This window comes from Mustela lutreola, chromosome 16 (assembly GCF_030435805.1).
Source record: "Mustela lutreola isolate mMusLut2 chromosome 16, mMusLut2.pri, whole genome shotgun sequence".
In the NCBI taxonomy this organism is placed as follows: Eukaryota; Metazoa; Chordata; class Mammalia; order Carnivora; family Mustelidae; genus Mustela; species Mustela lutreola.
Window position 1 is genome coordinate 11,311,474 of NC_081305.1, and position 24,098 is coordinate 11,335,571.

The following is a 24,098-nucleotide window of genomic DNA, read 5'->3' on the forward strand; positions in this document are numbered from 1 at the left end:
ACATGCTGGAATGGTGAGTGCCCAGAGAACATGGGTAGGGCACCGACTCCTTCTGTTACACACCTGCTGGTTCGTGATTCGCTCCTCTCCACTCCAGCTCTCAGCAGTTCCCAGTGTTCCGCCTTCTCTCACAGTCCTTGATGCAGATCGTCTCTCTGCTCCATCCGGAAGAACTACCATCTTTTTAATAGCCTACTAGTTCTAAAATGAAACCACTCTGTTCTTTATTGACCTAATTAGGATCCAAAAAATGTCAGTTCCTTCATGGTTTTTACATTAAAAATGTTTTGTGAACACAATCAAATAAAAACACTTGGAGACTCAAAGTTCTATTTATTTTCAACAATAAAAGCAACACAACAAAGAGGAATCAATTCACTAATTTGTAAATCTAACACAATCCTTAGCACAAACTATTTTCAATAAATAAAAACACATTACTATTAACTGAGTAAGACTGTTTTTAAGACTCTCTAGGGTTCTGTGTCTGTTTTAAACAAAACTGGGTGATAAAGAAACACGTGTCACAAGTATGACTGACAAAGACTGGAAGAAAAGAACAGCCAAGGAGCAGGTCCCCAAATAGTAAGTTAACAAAGGGAATATGGGATTTCCAAAGCAGTTGAGAAATCAGAGCTCACGAGAAGATGCAAGGGTTTAGGGAAGTCTGTATTCAAGGCCTTGTAATTAAAACTTTCCACATTTCTAGATTCTTGATTTGGAATCTATACAATCTAGAGGAGCTTCTGCCAAAAGATTGGAAGCTTTTTATTCATGCTGCCCAGAAAGACCAATCTCCTAATCTCCCTCCTTTGACTCTGTCCCTAGCTCCTGAAACAATATAGTAAGGTATCCATTCAGAAAGGATTACTACTACACAGGCCAACCTCCCCCTGGTTTAGATTTTCCTTTCATAAACACGCCGATACTGCCACGGACAGCTCTAAATATATCCAATGTCTTTTACTTTTAGCCTCCTACACAACTCTGCTTGGCTACAAAATCTAATACTCACAGAGAAGCCTATGCAGGGCAATGGCAGCATTGGTCAGAAGACAAGTGTCAGTTCCAATGTACAAATCTCTGAAGTTCAATGATCACAAATCTTTTTTTTTTTTAACCTCACTTGCCAGGTGTTTTCTCTTTTCTCATATCCTGCCAATTATTTCTTTCGGAATTCAATCCTCCGAGCCACATTCTGAGCACCAAATTTTTTGACCAATGCATCTCGGGCATCCTCATCATCTTTTTGCAAATCTAAGTCATCCTGTCGGGACCAAATGGGATACCCATCAGCCCTCTGACCAGACTCTAAAAAGGAGGAAGTAGCCTCCAGCTCACCACTATTTTTTAGGAAGGCTTGTGTTACTGTTGACAGATCCAAGTTAAACTTTTCCATTAACTGCCGGATGATCTTAATAGCAGCTCCCACCTCTGGTGCAGAAACTTTTTCTTCTTCTTCTTCTTCCTCATCCTCATCAGGCTGTGTCTCAGAATCTTCCTCAGGTGTGGGTGGATCATCGTCACACATGGTTATGTGTATTTCAAAATCAGGGCTCTCGTCAACCTAGAGAAAGTGATGAATATGACCAGTTCCTAATTACCAAGTCCCAATTTATTCTTTCAGTATCTACTCTCTCAACCACACCGCCCCTCCGCTTTGTCCTTTTCACGCCAATCACACTGAACTTCCCTCAGTCCCTTCAGTACCATCATGCTCCTTCTTATGTTATTCATGTTGGACGTGTTTACATATACTTACAGATAATGGGTTAAGGGGGGACTGACCGTGTGTGTGTGTAGGTGGAAAATATGCAGTGTTTATGCATACATTATGAGCACATACGTTTATATATATAACTACAGTATTCCCACAAAACACCAGAAGCTACACTAAATATTAAAAAATGTTTGTGCATACACGTATTCATTAGGTGATCTGTTAAAAGTTTGACTTCACTCTCAGATTGTAAGCTACATATCTGAAACCAAGATCAATCCCACTTTCTATTCTCCCTCTCCCACACCCCCACCCTTACCTTGCTGGGCCTCAGGTGTACAAAAAGAGTTAATTCAATAACGAATTTTAAAGAAGAATGAAGTAGGGAAGAAGTTAAACCTACTCAACATACCACAATCTCCTCAAACTCCCGGGTGGCTTCTACAAGCATCTTTTTGACTGCTTCATCATTCTCCTTGATCTCTTCCTTTACATATTCCTCCTCAGGTAAGTCTGGAGTTCTCTTATTCTGTGGTTCTATTAAAGAGAAGAACATCACCAACTTAGAAGTAGCCTCTTTTTTACAGAAACCAAAAATACAATGCATGCTCTATGAGCTCTTAGCCAGAAGTGAGCCTGTACATTTTTTCTATTAGAAGACACCAGTTTTGGATCTGAAGGTTTAGAAGAACATAAGATAAGCATATTCAAAAATTTCTAACTTGATTCTGAAAAGTTGTACTATCCAAATGAAGATATTTTTCCCAGGCTCTAACACATAAAACAAAAATATTCTTGAAGTGTTAATTCATTTTTGCTTTCTATTTATAAATGTGTAAATTAACAAAATCGTGCCATAAATCGGGTTCTCTTCTCTGTGAAGTAGATTATGAAATGGAGATTAACACGTAGGTGTTTATTAGGGTGCACTTCTGGCAAAACACCTGTTGAGAAGAAAGCAGGATAGGAGCGAAGTTGAGTGGTGAAAAAGCTCCAACAAAGCCTCCGCTGAAACCATGGGGAAGTCTGGAGCTGGCCAAGTTGAGGTGAGGAAGCCATGACAAAATTCGCCATAGATCAGTCCCTAAATGCTAGCCATCCTAAGATGACAAGACTTTGGGCAAGATGCCTCTCCCAGCCATTGCAGACAATTAGGAGGGTGCACCACAAGCCACTACATCCCATCTACAGAAAGGAGGGTCTCCTAAAGCTCAGCATCCTCTGGTGTCTCTTTTTCTCTTTGTTCTCTAAGGATTTAATTCTGCTTTCTTTTCCACTTAACAAAAACTGACTACCAAGGAGCAGCAGAGAAAGTTGTGATGTAACTGCTCTGTATCCTGATTTAGGTGTGGTTACAACAATTATATACATACTAAAATACACAACTGGAAAATAATATGGTGGCCCCTCAAAATACTACACACAAAATTACCATATGATCCAGCAATTCCACTTCTGAATGTATACTTAAAAGAAATGAAACCAGAGTCTCAAACAGCTATTAGTACACCCATATTCACAGAAGCATTACTCACAACAGCCAAGATAGGGAAATAACCTAAGTGTCCCTTGATGGATGACCAAATAAACAAAATATGGCCTATACATGCAGCAGAATATTCAGCTTTAAAAAGACAGGAAATTCAGACACATACTACAACATGGACACTGTGCTAAATGAAATAAACCAATCATAAAAGGACAAATGTATGATTCCAGTTACATGAAGTAGACCAAATTCATAAAGACAAAAAAGGAGAAGGGTGGTTGTCAGGAGCTGGGGGAAGGAGCAAAGGGGAGTCAGTGCTTAATGGGTACAGAGTTTTAGTTTTAGAAAAAGAAAAAGTTCTGAAGACAGACGGTGGTGATGGTTACATGACAACATGAATGTACTTAAGGCCACCAAACTGAACACTTAAAAATGGATAAAATGGCAAATTTTATGTAACATATATATTACCAAAAAGATATCTCTAGATATTACCCATTTTGTTCATGTACCCACTGATAAAAAACAACACTTCCTTGTTCTGATTTACTTTCCTGAAAAACATTACCACACACATTTGTTATTTAAGTTTCTATGGGTCATAAGTCCAGGCATGGTTTCTATCGATCCTCTGATCAGGGTCCAGTTTATTTTTATTTAATAACAATATTCTGCATTTGCTTATCGGCCATTCATTTCCTTTTCCGGAAAATCCTAGTTCCATTTCTTTTGCTCATTTTTATTAGTTTCCGTTCACTAACTTCTACAAGCTCTTTGGACATTAAGGAAACAATGCTGCCATGTATTAGGACTCTTTTTCCAGTTTGCTCTCTGACTTTATCATGAAAAGTTTTTAATTTCAAATAATTGAACAAAATTTTTTTTTAATCTCTCTGGTTTCAGGACTATCACCATGCAAATATTAAAAAGCATATCCAAGGCAACCTACTGCAAATCATACATCCAATAAGAGGTTAATATCCAGAATAAAGAGTGCAAACAACTCCATAACAAAAAAAAATTCCAATTAAAAAATAGAGAATCTGAATAAACATTTTTCCAAAGAAAACATACAAATGGCCAAGAGGCACATGAAAAGATGCTCAATATCACTAATCATCAGTGAAATGCAAATGAAAACCACAATGAAGTATCACAAAACACCTGTCAGAACGGCTATTAACAAAAAGACAAGAAATAACAAGTATTGAACAAGATGTAGAAAGAAGGAACCTTCGGGCATTGCTGGGGGGAGTGTAAGCTGGTGCAGCCACTATAGAACCAATGAGGTTCCTCAAAAAATTAAAAACAGAACTGCCATACAATACAGCAATACCACTCTGTCGTATCAATCTGAAGAAAATGAAAGCACTGGGGAGCCTGGGTGGCTCAGTGAGTTAAGCCTCTGCCTTCGGCTCAGATCATGATCTCAGATCTCAGATCCCTCTCAGGGATTGAGCCCTGCATCGGGCTCTCTGTTTGGCCGGGAGCCTGCTTCTCCCTCTCTCTCTGCCTGCCTCTCTGCCTTGTGATCTCTGTCTGTCAGATAATAAAATCTTAAAAAAAAAAAATGAAAGCACTAATGTGAAAAGATATATATATACAACCCATCATTCACTGCACCATTATTTACAAGAGCCAAGATACAGTAACAACCCCAATGTCCACTGATAAAAACGAATGGATTAAAATGTGGTGCATGCACACATACGCAGGTACACATACACACACACACACACAGGACTACTACTCAGTTGGTGTGTAGGAAAAAAAAAAAACCCAATAAGGAAATCTTGCCACCTACAACAATATGGCCAGACCAAGAGGATATTATACTAGTGAAATAAATCAGAAAAAGACAAATACCATGTGATTTCAATCATAAGTGCAATCTGAAACCAACCAAACTAAACAAAACCTAAGCTCACAGATACAGAGAATGGAGATGGAAGAGGGCTGACATGGGGGGGGAGGGATGCAGGGCAGCAAAATGGAGAAGGGGATCAAGAAGTACAAACTTCAAAAAAAAAAAAAAAAAAAAAAAAAAAAAAAAAAGAAGTACAAACTTCCAGGTATAAAATAAATAAATCATGGGGGTAAAATGTACGTACAGTACAGGGAATACAATCAATGATACTGTATTAACCTGCATGATGACAGATAGTAGCCTAACTTACTGTGACAGTTTGCAATGTATGCAAATGTAGAATCCCTAGGTTGCATACTGGAAACTAATACTGTATGCCAACTGTACTCCAGATTTTAAAAAAGATTAATAAACAATACCAGAATTAAAAAATAAACTTAAAATATATTCAGGCATTTTTTCTTCCAAGTTATTTTTTTTTTCTTTTCTTTTTTAAGTAATCTCTACACCCAAGTTAGGGCTCAAACCTACAACCCTGAGATCAAGAGTCACATCCTCAGGGTGCCTGGGTGATTCAGTGGGTTAGGCCTCTGTATTCTTCTCAGGTCTTGATCTCAGGGTCCTGGGATCAAGCCCTGCTTGGGCTCTCTGCTCCGTGGGGAGCCTGCTTGCCCCTCTCTCTCTGCCTGCCTCTCTGCCTACTGGTGCGTGCGCTCGCGCGCGCGCGCGCGCTCTCTCTCTCTCTCTCTCTCTCTGTCAAATTAATTAATTAATTAATTTTTAAAAAAAAAAAGATTCACATGTTCTACCGGCTGAGCCAGCCAGGCACCCCCTTATCCATATCTTCTTAGTCATTTTGGGATTTTAATCTTTACAATTAAATACCCGATCAACAAAATATTAGAGTATGGTGAAGCCAACTTAATTTTCTCCAAAGTTCCAAACAGCCTGTAGGCCCAACACTACCAATTTAAAAGCAAAGCCCTGGGGCGCCTGGGTGGCTCAGTGGGTTAAAGCCTCTGCCTTCGGCTCAGGTCATGATCCCGGAGTCCTGGGATCGAGCCCCACATCGGGCTCTCTGCTTGGCAGAGAGCTTGCTTCCTCCTCTCTCTCTGCCCGCCTCTCTGCCTACTTGTGATCTCTGTCTGTCAAATAAATAAATAAACAAAATCTTTAAAAAAAAAAAAAAAAAAAAAAATAAAAGCAAAGCCCTACACGACCTACCCCACCCATACACATAGCCTTGTCCTCTCTTGCAAAACTCTCTGTTGCTTACTCCATTCTAGCCACACTGGTCTTTGTTGCTCCAAGAACACACCAGCTACATTCCCACCTCCAGGCCTCTGCAGGTAATATTCCCTCTGCCTGAAACACTTCCTCAGATAACCACCTGGCTTGCTCTTTTGGTCTCTGTTCAAGCATGTAGTGACCTTCCCTGATCACCCTGTAGAAAACAACCTCCTCCCCAGCCATTACCCTGATTTTATTTTTCTCTATAGCACTTACCACTGCCCAGCTAGCATGTTAAGTTCCATGACCGCAGGGACTTTTACTTATTGTTATATCCCAGCAGGATAACAGTGTCTGGCACTCAAATATCTGTTGAATGAATGAATCTGAAATGTCACGTTTACCAAAAACAAAATTCTACTAAGCATGCTGAACTACCTCCCCACACCTGAAGTGTTCCATGGACTAGCCAGCCACCTAAGGAAAGGGGCGGGGGGGGGGGGGGAGGCGGGGGGGGGGGGTGACATGCTTCTTTCAACAAAAGGGTCTGTCAGTTTAAGTTACATCAGAAGTGAAGCATCTTCACAGCTCTGCACTAAGTCCTAACCAACCTGAATCCCCACGTCCAATTCGACTGCATTAAAAACTCACTTCACCTGAGCCAGAGACCAGCAAGACCATTCCAACCGATGAAACCTGCTGCGAGTACGCACAGAAGCCAAAACATGAAATAAACTGGTCCGGCATGCCTTTAAAAAGGCGTATACTCTATCTGAACTCATAGGAATATATTTTTTTAACGAGTTTCTGGAAAAGAAACCCTAAAAGCTGGTTAACAACACACTGCCTCCGGGGAAGACAACTGGGTAGGTGGTTCGTAAGAAGGGGGGGGGTAGGTATCTCTAGATAGTCTTTTTGTACCTTTTGAACATCAAACCACGTCAGTTCCCTAGTTATCTGGAAAATATATCTTTAAGTGCGATTAAGAAAATGGTGCAGTTTTACCCGGATGTCTAAAGGGGCGGGGGGAGGGCCGGGCGACGCCACCAGCCGCGCCAACATGGATGCCCAGCAGGAAGGGGAAGGCGCCCCGCCCCCACCCGCACAGGTGCAGCGCAGGTCCCGCGTTCGCGGCAGAGGCCTCACCCCCGCTGTCAGCAGCTTCGGGATCCTGCTCAGCTTTCCGCTTGAGCTTCTGGGACGAGGGGCTCACTGGGGCGTCCCCCAACAGGTACTTGTGCTCCTGGCCCCGCAGGTGCTTGAGGTAGCGGTCCTTCAGGGACTGCCACGAATGCTGGGTGAGCGAGCTCTTCTCCATCGCCTTCCACAAAGCGGTGCCGGTGACGGAGCTCGCCGAGCGGGCATTTTCCTTCACGTACGTCAAGATGGCCACGTCGTCCGCGTCCGTGAAGGCGATGCGCCCCCCGTGCGGCTGCGGCTCGGACTGCGCGGCGGCCGCGGCGCCCCCCTCGGCCTGGGCCCCGGCCTTCGTCTCCGGTGCCTGGTCGGCCGCCGAGCCGAGTCGATAGTCGTCCAGGTCGAGCCTCTCGTTGCGATCCACGCAGTCCATGATGTACTGCGTGGAGATGAAGTCTCCCGAGGCCTCGGCCGCCGCCTCCCCCGGCTGGGCCAGCAGCACGGCCCCGGGCTCCTGCACCCGGCACAGGGTGCCGCCGCCGTGCAGGATGAGCGTCGAGACCCGGCGCTTGGCCGGGCTGGGACGCACGTAGAAGGACATGGAACTGCCATCTTCCCTCACGAACAGAGTCGAGGAATGGGTGAGCCCGTTGGGGTCTTTGCCGAACTCCATCGTCTCCGCCATAGCTGACGCCAGGTACCACAGGAGCGGCCCCCAACCGAGCTCTGACGCGCCAGAGCAAAATAGAACCAACAGGCGCTCCCTACGCGGCGGCCGCGAAGCCCCGCCCTGCGCCTGCGCAGCAGCAGCGTACGAAGAGCGCCCGCCCCCTCTTCTCGGAAGAGGCGGAGCTTCCGGCCGTGACCTGGAAATTACTGAGCGACTCTCGTCCCTTTTAGGTCCGGCCGCGGGAAAGATGGCTGCGGTGCAAGGGGTTGAGGTGAAAGTGGACGGCGGCGAGCCAAAACTGAGCAAGAAGTAAGTGTCGCCGCGAGTTATTAGGGTCTTAGGCATGACAGTCCGAGCTAGAAAGCGCCTCGAGGCTCCGGCCGAGGCGGCTGTGCCTGGGGCCTTCCTGCCGGTTCTCGTGGGTATAGCCACGCCGGGACGTAGCCGCTACGCCCCGAAACTACATCCCCCAGGTTGCCCCGGGGCCGGGCTCTGCTGGAGCCCTGGGGTCGTATTTCTGGAGTTAGGAGAAATGAGAATGGACTAGAGAAAAGCGAAACTTAACGCCTTCCTTGCCCTCCCTCTGAAAAAAATGCGTTCTTTCCTTATTGAGCCACGCCTCGCTACCCGTCGGAGAAATGCTAAATACCCGAGCTTTTCAGAAAGACCTTCCAGTTTTCCTTGGTCTCACTCTGGTTATTCTGAGTATTATGATTAAATGGATCCTCTTTAAAAACTGTTGTGCACCTATCTATGGGGGTTATTTAAAGGATCTGTGAGTGAATGACCGAAGTCTAGCAGTAGGGTCTGATTCAACCGTCGCGCTAAGGCTGCACTTTGGAGCACTGCTGGATAGATCTTGGTTAACCACCCTAAATCCTTAACAAGAGTGTGACGATAAATATAAATGTATCAAGGTTAGCCTTCCGTTAACTGGCTGTGTCCTGTATTTCTGGGTATATATAATATATTCCCTCTCAACTAGGGTTCTTCAGTTGAAGCACAGAACACAGGCAGTGATTTGTTTTCTTAGTACTCCCAAGGACGGTGCGTAACTAGTACCATTCCAGAGGCATAGGAGAGCAGTTAATTCATTAAAAATAATGGCTGCCTTCGTGCATTAGGGCTCAGTTCTTTTGCTGAACCCTGATGGAATAGACAACTTAACTAGTAAAAATTGATTTTCCTCTATGTCTCTGGATTTATGCATCAGATGTTCTAGAAAAATGAGAAAGGAAACATCTGAATTGATGGTTTGACAGCATCCAATATGTTGTCCTTCTGAGAGCATCTGATGTTTGGAACCTGGACTTGGACTTACGCCTTTGGGAAAGTTGCTTGGACTTTGATCTGTTACATCGGTATATTTTGAGCCTTGAGCAACTCCGAGGTTAGGGGTACCATCCTCCTATATAATGGAAAGTTCGAGTGTAACGTTTGACTCCCCCAAAACTGAATAACCAGTGTTGACTGGAAGTTTATCAATAATATAAACAGCTGATTAACATGTGTTTTGTATGTTAAATATGTGCCATACTTTTACAATAAAGCAACAGAAAAAAATTTAAGAAAATCATGAGAGAAAATGTATTTACAGTGCTATACTTTATTTATCCCCACAAAAATCTGCATTTAAATGGGCTCTGCACAGTCAAAACCCAGGTCGCTTAAAGATCAACTGTAATTGAATTTAAGGGTTGTAAATCATAAATGCCTCCTAAACAGGTTTCCAACTGAGTGCAGTTTTGAAATAAATTGAGGAACTTGGCTAATTCCTTTTACTCACTCCCTAGATTAATTACAGCTACCATTTTTTAAAGCAGGTTCTGTGTGTCAAACACTATGCTAGAACTATAAACTTTCTAATCTCAAGAATAACCTTACAGGGAAAGTATTAATGTCCATTTTTCAAATTAATAAAACGAGGCTCTGAGTGACTAAATACATTGCTGAAGTGTGCATCCCTATAGTGTGGTCTTGTCACCGACTCGGACTCTGGAGCAGAGATCTAAAACCAAGTCCAGAACTCCACAGCCCATGCCCTTTACGCTGCCTGCACCTTACCTCCTCACGTTGTCTTAAAAAAATCTGCTGTTGATGTATATTCCTCTAGTTACCAAGGGCTAAAATAATTATTTTAATGACTAACATTTCCTTCTGTATCTTAATTGTTCTTGGGACTTCCTTGGTCTGCATTTTTAGTGAGCACCATGCTATGCCAGTTATCTTCTCCAAGTTTAAAAACAGATGGGCTGCCTGCCAGGTGACTGATTCCCAAATAAAAGGTCAAATTAATGTAGTCCAGGGCGCTTCCTGAAATTCTCCTTTCCTCCTTGTTCCTAGAGTTCAAACAAGTCTTATCTTTGACTCAGGTGCTTTGGCGTGGCTTACTTTTAGCCTCATTCAGAGTTTGCAGTTGACAGTGACATTTCATATGCTTCCCATTGCCATCTTCGTGGCCACATATTTAATCTTCAAGGGAGAAGCCACATGTCGGGGCTTCAGAGACACTGCTTCTGGTCCTGTCTTCCTATTTTCTAGATTGTTGTGATCATCTCTACCTATAAAGTGTTGAGTGCCTTGCTCTTGCGTTTTGACCCAGGTGTGCACCTTACTACCATAGCAAGAACAGACCGTTGTCAGAGGTGCAGCACAGGGAGTGTTACAGGGCTGTTGTCAGTTAAGAGGGTCTTCAGTGGAACACTAAAAGGTTGTGCAGCCTCCCCTTGCCCCCTCCCTGTAACAGTAGGAGTGCTGGTTGGGTGTATTTATACTGTTTTGTCCCATCTGACACCACATCTCTGTTTCCTGTTAGGTGGTGGTAATCATTAGTTCCGGGGTGTTCTGCCATGTTGACGCAAGCTGCTGTAAGGCTTGTTAGGGGGTCCCTGCGCCAAACCTCCTGGGCACGGTGGGGGCAGAGGGAGCTGCGACTGTATCAACTTGCTCCTTTCACAGCGCTTCACAAGGACAAGCCACTTTCTGATAAAAGAAGGTTGGTGCCCTTATCTTTGTTGTTGCTCTGGGAGCAGAAATCCTTCCCTTACTTAGGTCCTTATCTGTTAACAGCCTCTGCTTAAGTCTTTGGACTTGTTGCTAAGGAAAGAGAGCTCCACTACCAAAACCGGTAGTTGTTTCTTATTTTCTCTTTTTAATAAATTCAGATCCTAGAGGTGACTTATGGATCTTATTCTAGAACAATGTTGAGAACAAATGTCATTTTCCCTTTCCTGTCTTTTTGACTTGGTTTGCTCCTGAGATTAATTTGGTTTCTAGTCTTTGTTCTATCTCTAGGACCTTTTTGGATTTTCCTTAGGATTAATTTGATTTAAAGAACAACATCTGGTTGAATGGAAAACAGGTTTTTTTATGTTACTGCTAGGGAAAACCAAAAAGGCTCCAATGCCAACTGACTGAATTACAGCACAATAGGCCTAGCATACAGTTCTGCAATGATTGTCTTCACAGCTGTTACAGGACAGTTTACATCCAGAGACACCTACTTCGAGGCCCCTGGAGTCAGTCTTCTTACTTAAAAATCATTATTTAACATCACCAGTTTATTTTTTTAACTGAGTTATTCTAAGTTCATACTGAAAATTAAGAATGGCCCTCAAGCCAGGTAATATGCAAGCATGACTTGGTATCATTTGCCATGGTTCATTTATTATAGAATATTTGGTGAACATTGGTAGTTTGAATAATTGATCAATTCTCTTTGAAATCTGTTTGGTTTCTGGGTTCAGATAGCAAGATTTCAGATCAGAGTGTGGATGTTGAGGGGTTTGACTAAAAATGTATCCGTATCTAAGATTTCTGTCCTAGGCACAGAGAATGAAGGGTTTGAGATAGTGAAGGATAGCCAGGATGGCTCACATTTGCGTGTCTACTAAATGCTAAGGGCAGGGTCATCTCAGTCCTCACAACGTTTGGGGAGGGGAGCATCTTCTGTTATGTCCATTTTACATATGGGGGTCCTGTAATTCCTAGGCAGGTATGTCAGGATTTAGTCTCAGGCTTTGGAGTCTGACTCCAAAGATGTTGTATGATGCCCTGCTCTATGCTGGTTTATACACTGTCCTGCCAGTTTGTTGTCAAAGTCAAGCTCCATCAGACAGACCAATACTGAGGGCCATTGTCAGTGCATTGACCAATGCTGAGGGAGAGATTGTCAGTGACTTGTCTCCTTGAACTCTGAAGAGCCACCTGTCCCCGACCCTGTCCTACCCCCAACTAACCCATTCCTTGGAGAGATGTAAAGAGGGGTGGCAGACAGAGCTGGAGATGTTGCCTGTTTCAGTTTTTCTTCGTCCTGGGGTATCTTGGCTTTAATTAGGATCTCACACTAGAAGTCAGAGGCTGAGAAAGACCTTTCACATCTTTAGGCTAAACTTACTTTTCCTTTATCTTATTCACTTATATCGTTGACTAAGAGACTAGCAGTGGGGGTGTAGAACGGGGCAAGAGCATTTCCCCCCAGGCTGTTCATATTTTTGATAAATGGTTATGGGGCAGAACAGAGTAGAGGACTCTCAGGCAACTGTCACATTGAACATTTCCATCTTCCCAACAGTGAGCTAAAGAGACGCCTGAAAGCTGAGAAGAAAATCGCAGAGAAGGAGGCCAAGCAGAAGGAGCTCAGTGAAAAACAACTAAGCCAGGCCACCGCTGCTGCCACCAACCACACCGCTGACAATGGTGTGGGTGCTGAGGAGGAGACTCTGGACCCAAATGTGAGTCCCCTGGGCCACCACTCTGGCTGAGGTTGGGGAAGCTTCTGATGAGACTTAAGGCAAATTCCTTGGCACCAGTCACTAAGAAAATAAATAGGAATGGGAACAAGCAGTGAGCCTTGGGTCGCTGCAAATGGGGTAGGGGGGTGGGCAGGGAGGTCTGTTACACCATCTGATTAAAGGCAGAGGCCACGAGCATTTTCCTGATGAACTCTCACCGGGCATTTGGGAGGATTCAGGACTTTCAAGTGTCTGGCTAATCTCCCCTGAAACTAGCTGGGCCTTTGAGTAAATCCAGAGAAGCTATCTCTCTAAAGATTGGCTAGGGTTTACTTTGGACTGTAGTCTGTAGGCCAGATCCACTTTTCCTTGTCTTTCCTCTCATTCCCCCTCCTTGGTTTTGAAAATAAAATGTGTTGGAGCCCATACCCATTCGTTGACGTTGGTCTAAGGTGCTTTCACATAATAGCAGAGTTGGGTGGTTGCATCCAAAAAAGTGTGCTGGCCCTGCCTTAGAATATTCCCTTTGTACATTCTCTAGGCCCCAAAGGCTGGTCTTGGGGAAAATCGGATATGTAGCCAGAGGTGGGAAAGTAGGAAAAAAGGTACATAACTCACCATGCATGTGTATCCACAAAGTGCTAACCAAGGCCACTGGTACAAATTAAACTTATTTTAGGCAGAATTCCAATTTTTCTTTTCACTGAATTTTACGTTTTGGAGTTCTGGTCTTGATTTCCACCCGTGGATTTGGCCACCGTGCGTAACTTAAGTGCAAATCTCAATCCATATCAAATCCTGGGATTTCAAAGATCTGGAGGTTTCAGGTTAGGAAACCTTAATGCATTGGAGCCACTCTGGGGCAGAATACAGTACTGTGCTTGATGGGCCACTGGTCTGACCAGGTTCAACTTTTCAGAGGCTTTTTTTTCCCCCTCCTCCAATAGCAATACTTCAAGATCCGCAGCCAAGCAGTCCAGCAGCTGAAGATCAGTGGGGAAGACCCGTACCCACACAAGTTCCATGTTGACATCTCGCTCACTGATTTCATCCAAGAATACAGTCACCTGCAGCCTGGGGACCACCTAACTGACATCACCTTAAAGGTGGCAGGTACGAGGACTCCCTGGCAGTTTGCTGAGCTCCCACAGCACAGGCCTCTGCAGGAGCACAGAGGAAGGTCAGGGTTGGTCTTGCTTTCAAGTAGTCTTTGTCTGAGGCTACTACTTAACGAGGGACAGGGCTGCTCTTTTTCCATCACAGGAAGAAACAGAGCAGCCCTAAGACATGAGCGTATATTCCAGATGAGGTGATACAGCAGAGGAAGGTGCGTTCTCTGAGCAGAGCTCCTGACCTGATGCAGCTGCTGATTCACAGTGCTTCGGAGGACTTCCTCTTTCCAGTGGGAGCTGTGGCCCCATGCTCCTAAAAATTCCCACCTGTGGCCTGAGGATGTTTTGCACTGAGCCTGTATTTCTAGAACATGGTTATTTTGGAGTTCTGGTATCTTTTTTTTTTTTTTTTAAGATTTTATTCATTCATTTGACAGACAGAAATCACAAGTAGGCAGAGAGGCAGGCAGAGAGAGAGGAGGAAGCAGGCTTCCCGCTGAGCAGAGCCCGACATGGGGCTCGATCCCAGGACCCTGGGATCATGACCTGAGCTGAAGGCAGAGGCTTTAACCCACTGAGCCACCCAGGTGCCCCAAGAGTTCTAGTATCTTGCATGGGATCTTTTCCTTAATTAAAAAAAAAAAAAAAAACCTGGGGCACCTGGCAAGCTCAGTCCATAGAGCAGGAGACTCCTGATCTGGGGGTCGTGAGTTCAAGGCCCACCTTGGGCATAGAGGTTACTGTAAAAAAAGAGAATGTCTTTGGAGTGCCTGGGTGGCTCAGTTGGTTGAACATCTGACTCTTAGTTTCGGCTCAGGTCATGATCTCAAGGTCTTGGTATCAAGCCTCATGTCATGCTCTGCGTTCAGCACAGACGGAGTTGGCTGGAGAGTCTCTGCCTGCTGCTCCCTCTGCTTGTGCACACGCTCACACTCTCTCTAAAATAAAAAAATTTAAAAAAAAAAGTCTTATTTGACCCACCCCCCAAAAGTGAAACTATTAATAGTAGAAAATTTAGAACATTTAAAGCAGCAGGGAGAAAAGTTTAATTACCCATAATTTCAGTTACCCAAAGAAAACTTCTGCCAGTACCTAAATGCCCAAAGGTTCAAGCCTAGTAATTTTATTAAAACGTGTCATGATGTTAGTCATTCTGAGACAGTATTCTCAGGCACACAGTATACTCTTCAAATATGTATTTTCAAGTCTTTTAGAAAATTTTTCTTAAATACAATTTTTTGTATGTTCTGTTTCTTACTTTGGTTTTCTTTTGGGACTCCTTATATCCGTATGTTGGATCTTCCCTTTTGAATATTTGTCACTTTTCAAGTCCCTTTTATCTTTTTCTTTATGCTTTGATATTTAAATTTTATTCTTCCCCATCTGGTGTCTTTTAAAGCATTATTGTATTCACTCTTATTTTTCTCTAGTCTTCGTTTCTGAAATGACTTTATTTCTGATTTTTTCGTGTGTCACTTCATTTCTTCGTTTTTCTGTGACTCTAATTTGTGAGGCTTTTGGTTTCATGTCCCTTTGAAACTCACTGTGAAATAGAATTGTTTTTTTGTTTTGTTTTGTTTTTTAAGATTTTAAAAAATTATTTGACAGACAGATCACAAGCAGGCAGAGAGAGAGAGAGGAGGAAGCAGGCTCCCTGCTGAACAGAGAGCCCAACACAGGGCCTGATCCCAGGACTCTGGGATCATGACCCGAGCTAAAGGCAGAGGCTTTAACCCACTCAGCCACCCAGGCACCCCAGCATTGTTTTTTTCTGAGCATGTCTGTCCCAAGTGCTTTTTTATTTAATAACTGATATTTTACCTCAGTGCTTACATCTTTTTCATTTTTATGTGAAATTACTTTTCCTGAAATGTTAAAAGGGAATTTAGTTTAGACAGCTTTTCCAGCTTAGCTGAGCTCCCTCTTCCGTTGTTTTGTCCAGTGTTGGAATTAAAGCAGCTTGCTTTCTGAGATTTCCAGGCTCTCTTCCCCGTCCTCACTTTTGTTGGATCTTCTCTTTCCTTTGTCTATGTGTTCCTGGTCTTTTTCAGCTTTGTGGGCCTTGCCCTAGAAGGGAGCTCTGGCTGTTAAATTTAGTAGGTTCATGAGGCTACCCTGAAGGGCGTCAGCTCTTTTAGACTTTATGCAGCCCCAGCCCCCTATACTTACGCATGTGGCAGTGGGCAAATCCCCTCCTGGGTTCAGCTGCCACATTTTCCAGTGACTGCGTATGGCTATTTTGGAAATTTCCAGTTCTCAGACCCATCAGACACTTTTCATTGCTCCCTACAGCTTTTTCCTTAGGTTTCTTGGTGGTTTGCCCCATGGCTTGTATTTGGAGATTTGGGGGAATATCTTCCCACATAATTTTGTTATAAATTTTGTCCGTAACTTTTTGACCTTGCCTGTCTAGTAATGCATGCTTGCTTGCTTGCTTGCTTGCTTTTTTTAAGATTTTAATTTATTTATTTGACAGGGAGAGAGAGATCCCAAATAGGCATAGAAGCGGGGGTGGAGGTGGCGGGGGAAGCAGGCTCTGCTGAGCAGAGAGCCCAATGCCGGACTCAATCCCAGGACCCTGAGATCATGACCTGAGCGGAAGGCAGAGGCTTCACCCACTGAACCATCCAAGTGCCCCTGTGCTTTCTATTTTTATGTGAGGATTGAGATAGATACAAAGACTCTGCTGCCACTGACACAACCATGTTCCGGGAGTCCAGTAAACAGCTTTAAATCCTGATCTTCCTGCACATTTTTAACAGATTTAATGAGGATCGTTGCCATGAAGAAAAAGACTGAGCTTAATTCTCAAGCTGAAATCGAACTGTTCTAGTCTGTGGTCATAGGATATTTTACCCAGACATAAACAATGGCAGAGGGAACTTTTCTAGCACTGATACTACAAAATGGCTTCTGGTTTTATTGGTCAGTATTTTTGTTGTTCTTTTTCTAGGTAGGATACATGCCAAAAGAGCTTCTGGGGGAAAGCTCATCTTCTATGACCTTCGAGGAGAGGGGGTCAAGTTGCAAGTCATGGCCAATTCCAGGTATGTAGAAATACCCCAAAGCAACATGGTTGGGGACAAAGGCCCATGTGGTCTCCCTTTCCTTTTGATATTTAAAGTTAAAAAAGCTTATGGTTGATTACGGCTGAAAAAGAGAATAGAAATGCCATCTGGTCACCTAGAGAATAACAGCTGCTCTCAGGTTGTGCAGCAGTTACAGGTAGCAGATCACACTTCAGCAGCTGACAGAAGAATTGGAGATTCTTCTCGGGTGCACACTAACTAGGCATCTGCGGTTTGGTGAAGATGCCAGAGGTCAGTTTGAAAAACTAAACTAGTGGGGAGTGAAGTTAGTTAAGCATCCAACTCTTCATTTCACCTCAGGTCATGGGATAGAGCCCCGAGGAAGGCTCTATGCACAGCACGAGTCTACGCGGGATTCCTTTAATCCTCTCCCCTTCCCCCCACTTGTGCTCTCTCTCTATATATAAAAAATAAATAAAACCTTTAAAAAAAAAAAAAACTAAATCTGTGGTCAGTTTAATTTGGCGTATTGTATACTGAAGTACGTTTTACTTTCAGGAATTACAAATCAGAGGAAGAATTTATTCACATCAATAACAAGCTGCGTCGGGGAGACATAATTGGAGTTCAGGGGAATCCTGGGAAAACCAAGAAGGGTGAGCTGAGCATCATTCCCTATGAGATCACACTGCTGTCTCCTTGCTTGCATATGTTACCTCATCTCCACTTTGGCCTCAAAGACAAGGTAAGCTCTTGTGGCCTCTTCACTGTGATTTATTGTGGCATTGAATCAGGCCTAACAGTGATTTCTGTCTGTTGTTTTTGGTTTAGGAAACACGGTATCGCCAGAGATACTTGGACTTAATCCTGAATGACTTCGTGAGGCAGAAATTTATCATCCGCTCTAAGATCATCACATATATAAGGAGTTTCTTGGATGAGTTGGGATTCCTAGAGGTGAGGGAGAATTTTTACCTGACACAATGAGCGAGCTGCCTTGTTATGCCTGCCTTTAATTATTCCTTCTCTTCCCATCTCCGTGTCCTATGTCCATATTGTTCATGCTCAAGGAAAAGTCCCCTTTCTTTGTATTGTCTTCATTCCACCTTGTTTTTTTCAGTGCCCTGATTAAGAAGGCAGGACCTGAATTCTGAAATAATGGACAAAATATAGGGCCTTCCACACACTAATGATGTCACGTTCAGTGTGTTATCGACTCATTTTGCTTTTTTGTAGCATTAAAAAAAAAAAAATAGGTTTTAATTTGTGCAAGAAAAGTAAATTCATGTTACTGTAAAACAAATTCAAAGAAACAGGGATGTATGAAAAATATATGCTGCACATATATATGTACCTGAGCTTGCTGCAAATGAGGTTTGTGGTGAAATGTCTTAGAAGGGTTTTATTTTTTGCTTTAAACAAAAATGAAGTAACACTGTATGTATTCTAATGGACCTGGTTCCCCCTTCCCAATATATTCTGGAGCATTTTGCATGTCTGTAATAACTGAGTCCAAAGATAAAAGCATTTCAACTTACAGTGTTTCTTAAAATTTTAATTTATGAAAATATATGTTTATAAAAAATAAAAAATTTAAAAAAAATAAAAATAAAGAATATTTCCCCTTCAAAAAAAAAAAAAAAAAAAGAAAAAAAGAAAAAAAAAAAAAAAAATTTTTAATTTATGAGCACCTGGGTGGCTCAGTCAGTTAAGCATCTGCCTTTGGCTCAGGTCAGGACACTGGGGTGCTGGGATCGAGTCCCCCATCAGGCTCCCTGCTCAGATTAATAAAATCTTTGAAAAAAAATTTAATTTACAGTTTATGAAAATTTATGGTACCATATTAATGGTGTTTGGTGTTAAAAGAAACTGAGATGCTTCTAGAAAATCAAGTCATCTCTACTTTTTTTATTTTTTCGTCTTTTTTTTTTCATCTCTACTTTTTTATCAAGCACCACCTGATATGACTATTAGACTTGACTTTTACTTGGGGGTATGACAGGGATGGAACATATCCATGCAAAACCTGAGTTAGCCCAAAGGCCTCTAGTTTGAGGACCTCTGTATGAAGACTAAATGTTTTTCCCTGTCGTTTAGATTGAGACTCCCATGATGAACGTCATCCCAGGAGGAGCTGTGGCCAAGCCTTTCATCACCTACCACAATGAGCTGGACATGAATTTATACATGAGAGTTGCTCCAGAGCTCTACCATAAGGTAAGCAGTAAGAGGATGCCTTGTTCCTTCAAGAAGCAGAAGGCTGGAAATCCACTGGCTGGGTAGGAGCAGTTAGAAATAAAGGAACAGTGAGGGTAGAACAGCCAGGAGAGTATTATTATCTGCCGGGCCTATGAATGTTATACTTCCAGAAGTTCTCTACAAGATCAGTAAAGCATTACAGGTCCGAGGGCAAAGGGATTTTCTTTCCTAGGTGTAGAGCTCCTCCTAACCTGCTTTGGTTCTCATATTTTAAGTTTATAGTCCTCCTTGGATTAAATCTGATTTTAGTCTTTTATAGAAAAGTTTGATCTGGGCACCTGGGTGGCTCAGTGAGTTAAAGCCTCTGCCTTCGGCTCAGGTCATCATCTCAGGGTCCTGGGATCGAGCCCCCCATCAGGTTCTCTGCTCAGCAGGGAGCCTGCTTCTCTCTCTCTCTCTGCCTGCCTCTCTGCCTACTTATGATCTCTGTCTGTCAAATAAATAAATAAAATCTTTTAAAAAAAAAAGAAAGAAAGAAAAAAAAAGTTTGATCTCTGCCTAGAAGTTGACAATAAATGTTATAAATGACCAGAGCAAATATAGAAGACTGTCATTCAAAATTGTTGCAGACAACAAAAGCTGTTACAACTAGCTTAAACACAAGAAGAATGTATTCAAATATATAAGGAAGCTCACAGTTCCAAGGAGCCAGAGGGATCAGAGATTCAGGCTTGGAGACCACAGGGCTAGGAATGATTCTCAGGCCTATCTGGGCTGTTCCTATGGAGAAGCTGGATCTTTTCCACTGGGGACAACAAACACAGCTCGTGACCCTGGCTCGGCACAGGTTGTTGCCATTAGGACTTCTGTACTACTTACTTCTTTCATCAGTAGCTTTCAAAAGCTGTATTCTCATGCTGACTGGTGGGGAGCTTAGGATGCCTGCATCATAACCCCAAGAGGCTCCTTTCTTGAGTCTCACACTCACAAAAGAAAGTCCTCTCCCAGCAGAGGAAGAGTATTCAGAGGTCCTGAGCAACCAGAATGAATGATGACTGTCCACTACAGAGGTCTGAAGAGGGTAGGTTACTCAGCATTTGCGTAGAGACCTGAAAACAGGCCTGAGCTATGAAAACCAAATTAGCTTTTGTAGACAGACTTTCCAGAGTCATTAATATTAGCTGCCATGACCTTGGCCTTGTGTTATTAGATACTGGTGGTTGGTGGCATTGACCGGGTTTATGAAATTGGACGCCAGTTCCGGAATGAAGGAATTGATTTGACTCACAATCCTGAGTTCACCACCTGTGAGTTCTACATGGCCTATGCAGACTATAACGATCTCATGGAAATCACGGAAAAGATGGTATCAGGTGACCTGTCCTGTTTCCTTTATCTTTCACACATGTCTGAAGGAGTGGGGTGCTGCTTTCGGGAGGACTTCCTGTGGGTCCTCTTTAAATGACAGATTTCTTTCCCAGGGATGGTGAAGCACATTACAGGCAGTTACAAGGTCACCTACCACCCAGATGGCCCAGAGGGCGAAGCCTGTGAGATTGACTTCACCCCGCCTTTCCAGAGAATCAGCATGGTGGAAGAGCTGGAGAAGGCCTTGGGGATGAAGCTGCCAGACACCAGGCTCTTTGAAACTGAAGGTAGGTGAAGTGATGCACACCTCCACGGAACGGCTCCTTCCTATTCAGCCCTGAATTAGATGAGGTCAGGGCAAGAATTTCCCACACCATTTCTTTTTTTTTTTTTAAAGATTTTATTTATTTGTCAGAGAGAGAGAGAGAAGCACAGGCAGGCAGAGTGGCAGCAGAGGCAGAGGGAGAAGCAGGCTCCCCGCCGAGCAAGGAGCCTGATCTGGGACTCGATCCCAGGATGCTGGGATCACGACCCGAGCTGAAGGCAGCTGCTCAAGCAACTGGGCCACCCAGGCGTCCCTGCCACACCATTTCTTATATACTTTTTTACTGCGTAACGCCTCCTGTCCTGACTTGTACATTTGTATTACAGAAACTCGCAAAATTCTTGATGACATCTGCGTGGCAAGAGCTGTTGAATGCCCTCCACCTCGGACCACAGCCAGGCTCCTTGATAAGGTGACAGACTGTGCTCTCTGCAAGTACATGCCCTCATCCCGTGCTAACCAGCCCCCTGCTCCGTACGAAGGTGAATTCCACTGTGGAGCACCAGCTTCTCCAGCCTCTCAGGAAAGCCCTCACAGAGAGAAATAAGAGAATTCATAGGCTTTGAACTCCTGTTGTACTAAGCTCTGTGCCCAGAAGTTAGGTAATCTCAGTTAAAGTGTACCAGCCAGGGAGAGACTTAAGATAAACCCCAGTAGCAGCAGGTAGTGGGTAGAGCAGAGTCCTCCTCCACCAGAACTGGGACAGTCAAAATGCCATTCAGAAAGGATCTCTAGCTCTGCTTTGCTTTTTCCTTAAGCTTGTCGGGGAGTTCCTGGAAACGACATGCATCAATCCTACATTCATCTGTGATCACCCGCAGATAATGAGCCCTTTGGCTAAATGGTAAGGTAAAACAAGGTATTTCATTTAACTGTACTGCCTAACAACTTCAGAATTTAGTGACACAAAGCAGCAGTTCTCAGGAGTTTGTGGGTTCATTGGGTACTCTTCTCTGTTGAGTGGTAGCGAGGGTAACTAAAGTGGCTGTAACTAGGAACTCAGGTGCCTCGTGTCCCCTCCACGTGGCTTCTCATCCTCCAGAACCTCTTCATGTAGCCTCTCTCTGGCAGCATAGCCTGGGTTCCCTTACATGGTAGCCGGGTTCCAGAACCAACCCCAAGGTGCAAACACATGTCAAGCCTCTGCTGATGTCCCAGTGGCCAAAGCAAGTCCTGTGGGCAGCTCGGGGTCAGCGTGACAGGGCACAGCAGGCCTGAACACAGGAGGTATGGGCAGTGCACCCATCTCCCACACAGGCATGTTGTGAAGATGATTAAAGCGTCCACGTCTCTCACCCTCCTCACTACTGTACCAAATGACTTGGTGCCAGAGTGCATACGGGCCTCAGGTCTCAGTTTGCAGCACTGTGGAATCAACTGGAATTCAGGAACTCCTGTGATTGTAGCAGATGTTATTAGTGAACCTGTACATACAGTGAACCTGTATATTCAGCCTCCCCTTTGGTCTCCCACCCCAGGCACCGCTCTAAAGAGGGTCTGACTGAGCGCTTTGAGCTGTTTGTCATGAAGAAGGAAATCTGCAATGCCTACACCGAGCTCAACGACCCTGTGCGGCAGCGGCAGCTGTTTGAAGAACAGGCCAAGGTAAGGAAGGGGGTAGGGGCAGAGGCAGCTGTTTCCTCCTGTGCCCACTCACTAGACAATGTCACCCTAAACCCTGGTCTCTGTCATTGTCTACATCTCTTGGTGGGTTCAGCAGAAACGAAGGGTAAAGCCACGGGCTTCACTGGAGGAAGTCCCATTTCAAGATGGAGAACTTGGCTGGTTTGGGCCCTAGAATTTCCACATGGAGGAGCTTAGGCATGATCATATCTGTGTGGGGAGTGTGATGCTTGCCTTGAAAATACATTTGCCTAACAACAATATTTTTCTTAAATGATACTTTTATTAAGGGGACTTTGGGGCAAGAGGCAGATAGATTAATGAAGACAGAGCCCCCACCAGCTGCCTGCACCAGCACTGCCACGGATGGGTAGTTTCAGGAAATGAGGGCAAGACTCTTGGGAATCCTCAGTCTCCGAATATCAGTCTCACTGATATTCTGGGGCAGTGGAGCTGGTTTCATTTCACAGGGAAATTCTCACGGGTTCTGAAGTGGAGCTCACCTGCCCCCACCCGGTCTTGGAAAGAAATGGCTCCATCCTGAAGTTACTGGGAAGCCAATTCCCGAGACGTGCTGGGTGTCCAGATCATTCCTGGAATGGTTGTCCCTGGGAATGTGCTGATGCGCTCACTCAGACCCTGAGAGACCGTGCGGCCTGGAACACTGTTGCTCTTTGGTTCTCTTGCAGGCTAAGGCTGCTGGCGACGACGAAGCCATGTTCATAGATGAAAACTTCTGCACGGCCCTGGAGTACGGGCTGCCCCCCACGGCTGGCTGGGGCATGGGCATCGACCGCGTCACCATGTTTCTCACAGACTCCAATAACATCAAGGTACGTGGCGGGCCTCCGGTGCGTACTGCCCCAAGGAGCTCCGCTCTCAGAGCCGGGTCATGCGGGCCTGGAGAAGAAAGGTGGAGTCTCTGGGCTAGAAGGAGGACAGTCAGGGCCTCTGACCTCATAGGATTTGGGTTTTCCCTACCTGAGGCAGAAAGCGTCCTCGTCGTTTGCACTTCCTGAGGATCCCAGGAACACACTAAGTCCTCTCCGTGCGTGATCTCATGTAATTTAAGTCGCCCTATGAGAGAGGCACAGAAACTCTTGCTCCCATTGTTACAGACCGGGAAATCCTACTGTCAGAGAACCTCTGTGTTCACGCACTCTTTTCCATCCCCTGTATTTGAGAGGGACTAAGTTGAAGTAAAAGCCGAGATCTCTGGATTTGGGCCACGGTAACCAGAAGCAAAGGGAATGAGTGGACAGCTGTGGAAAAGAGCATGCTTCTTCCTTCAGAATGCATTTTCTCTCCTGTAGGAAGTACTTCTCTTTCCTGCCATGAAACCTGAAGACAAGAAAGAGAGTGGGGCCACCACTGATACGTCAGAAAACACAACAGCTGGCACTTCTGTCTAGAAAACGACGGCAAGTCGTACAACTCCGGCCTCTCTGCATTTCTGCATAAGGTCAAGGACTACGGGGAAATTCTTGTGTGTTGCTCTCCATTGGACGATCACAGTTCGGTTCTGCCACCAAAAGAGAGAAGAGGAATTAAAAATTCCTTTTTACTTCTTGTTCCCAAATAAACCATTTGTCTCTA

The 24,098-nt window shown here is 44.3% G+C and overlaps 2 protein-coding genes across 3 annotated transcripts; one reads left to right on the top strand and one right to left on the bottom strand.

Annotated features, from left to right (window-relative positions):
• Positions 1-313: 313 nt before the first annotated feature.
• Positions 314-8,235, bottom strand: TERF2IP (TERF2 interacting protein). The gene is made up of 3 exons (XM_059153332.1): positions 7,453-8,235; positions 2,133-2,257; positions 314-1,567 (listed from the first exon to the last, which is right to left on the bottom strand). Exons 1-3 carry the CDS (start codon positions 8,126-8,128, stop codon positions 1,163-1,165), a joined length of 1,206 nt encoding a protein of 401 aa, XP_059009315.1. The 5' UTR covers positions 8,129-8,235; the 3' UTR covers positions 314-1,162.
• A 34-nt stretch (positions 8,236-8,269) lies between these two features.
• KARS1 (lysyl-tRNA synthetase 1) lies at positions 8,270-24,098 on the top strand. 2 transcript variants are annotated; one of them, XM_059153328.1, is made up of 15 exons: positions 8,290-8,422; positions 10,929-11,108; positions 12,687-12,846; positions 13,794-13,959; positions 16,912-17,005; positions 17,546-17,732; positions 17,819-17,944; positions 19,085-19,204; positions 20,397-20,559; positions 20,668-20,841; positions 21,206-21,291; positions 21,638-21,723; positions 22,358-22,484; positions 23,192-23,335; positions 23,816-24,098. In XM_059153328.1, exons 2-15 carry the CDS (start codon positions 10,963-10,965, stop codon positions 23,912-23,914), a joined length of 1,878 nt encoding a protein of 625 aa, XP_059009311.1. In that variant the 5' UTR covers positions 8,290-8,422; positions 10,929-10,962; the 3' UTR covers positions 23,915-24,098. The 2 variants fall into 2 exon arrangements, with proteins under 2 accessions (XP_059009310.1, XP_059009311.1); XM_059153327.1 differs by lacking the exon at positions 10,929-11,108 and having other exon boundaries at positions 8,270-8,422.

Coding starts and splice junctions, on each gene's coding strand:
- TERF2IP (XM_059153332.1), bottom strand. CDS start 8,128: ATGGCGGAGACGATGGAGTTCGGCAAAGACCCCAACGGGCTCACCCAT. Junction 2,258..7,452: donor CGAAGCTGCTGACAGCGGGG/GTGAGGCCTCTG, acceptor TCTCTTTAATAG/AACCACAGAATAAGAGAACT. Junction 1,568..2,132: donor GGGAGTTTGAGGAGATTGTG/GTATGTTGAGTA, acceptor CACTTTCTCTAG/GTTGACGAGAGCCCTGATTT.
- KARS1 (XM_059153328.1), top strand. CDS start 10,963: ATGTTGACGCAAGCTGCTGTAAGGCTTGTTAGGGGGTCCCTGCGCCAA. Junction 11,109..12,686: donor CCACTTTCTGATAAAAGAAG/GTTGGTGCCCTT, acceptor TCTTCCCAACAG/TGAGCTAAAGAGACGCCTGA. Junction 20,842..21,205: donor CAGGCTCTTTGAAACTGAAG/GTAGGTGAAGTG, acceptor TTTGTATTACAG/AAACTCGCAAAATTCTTGAT.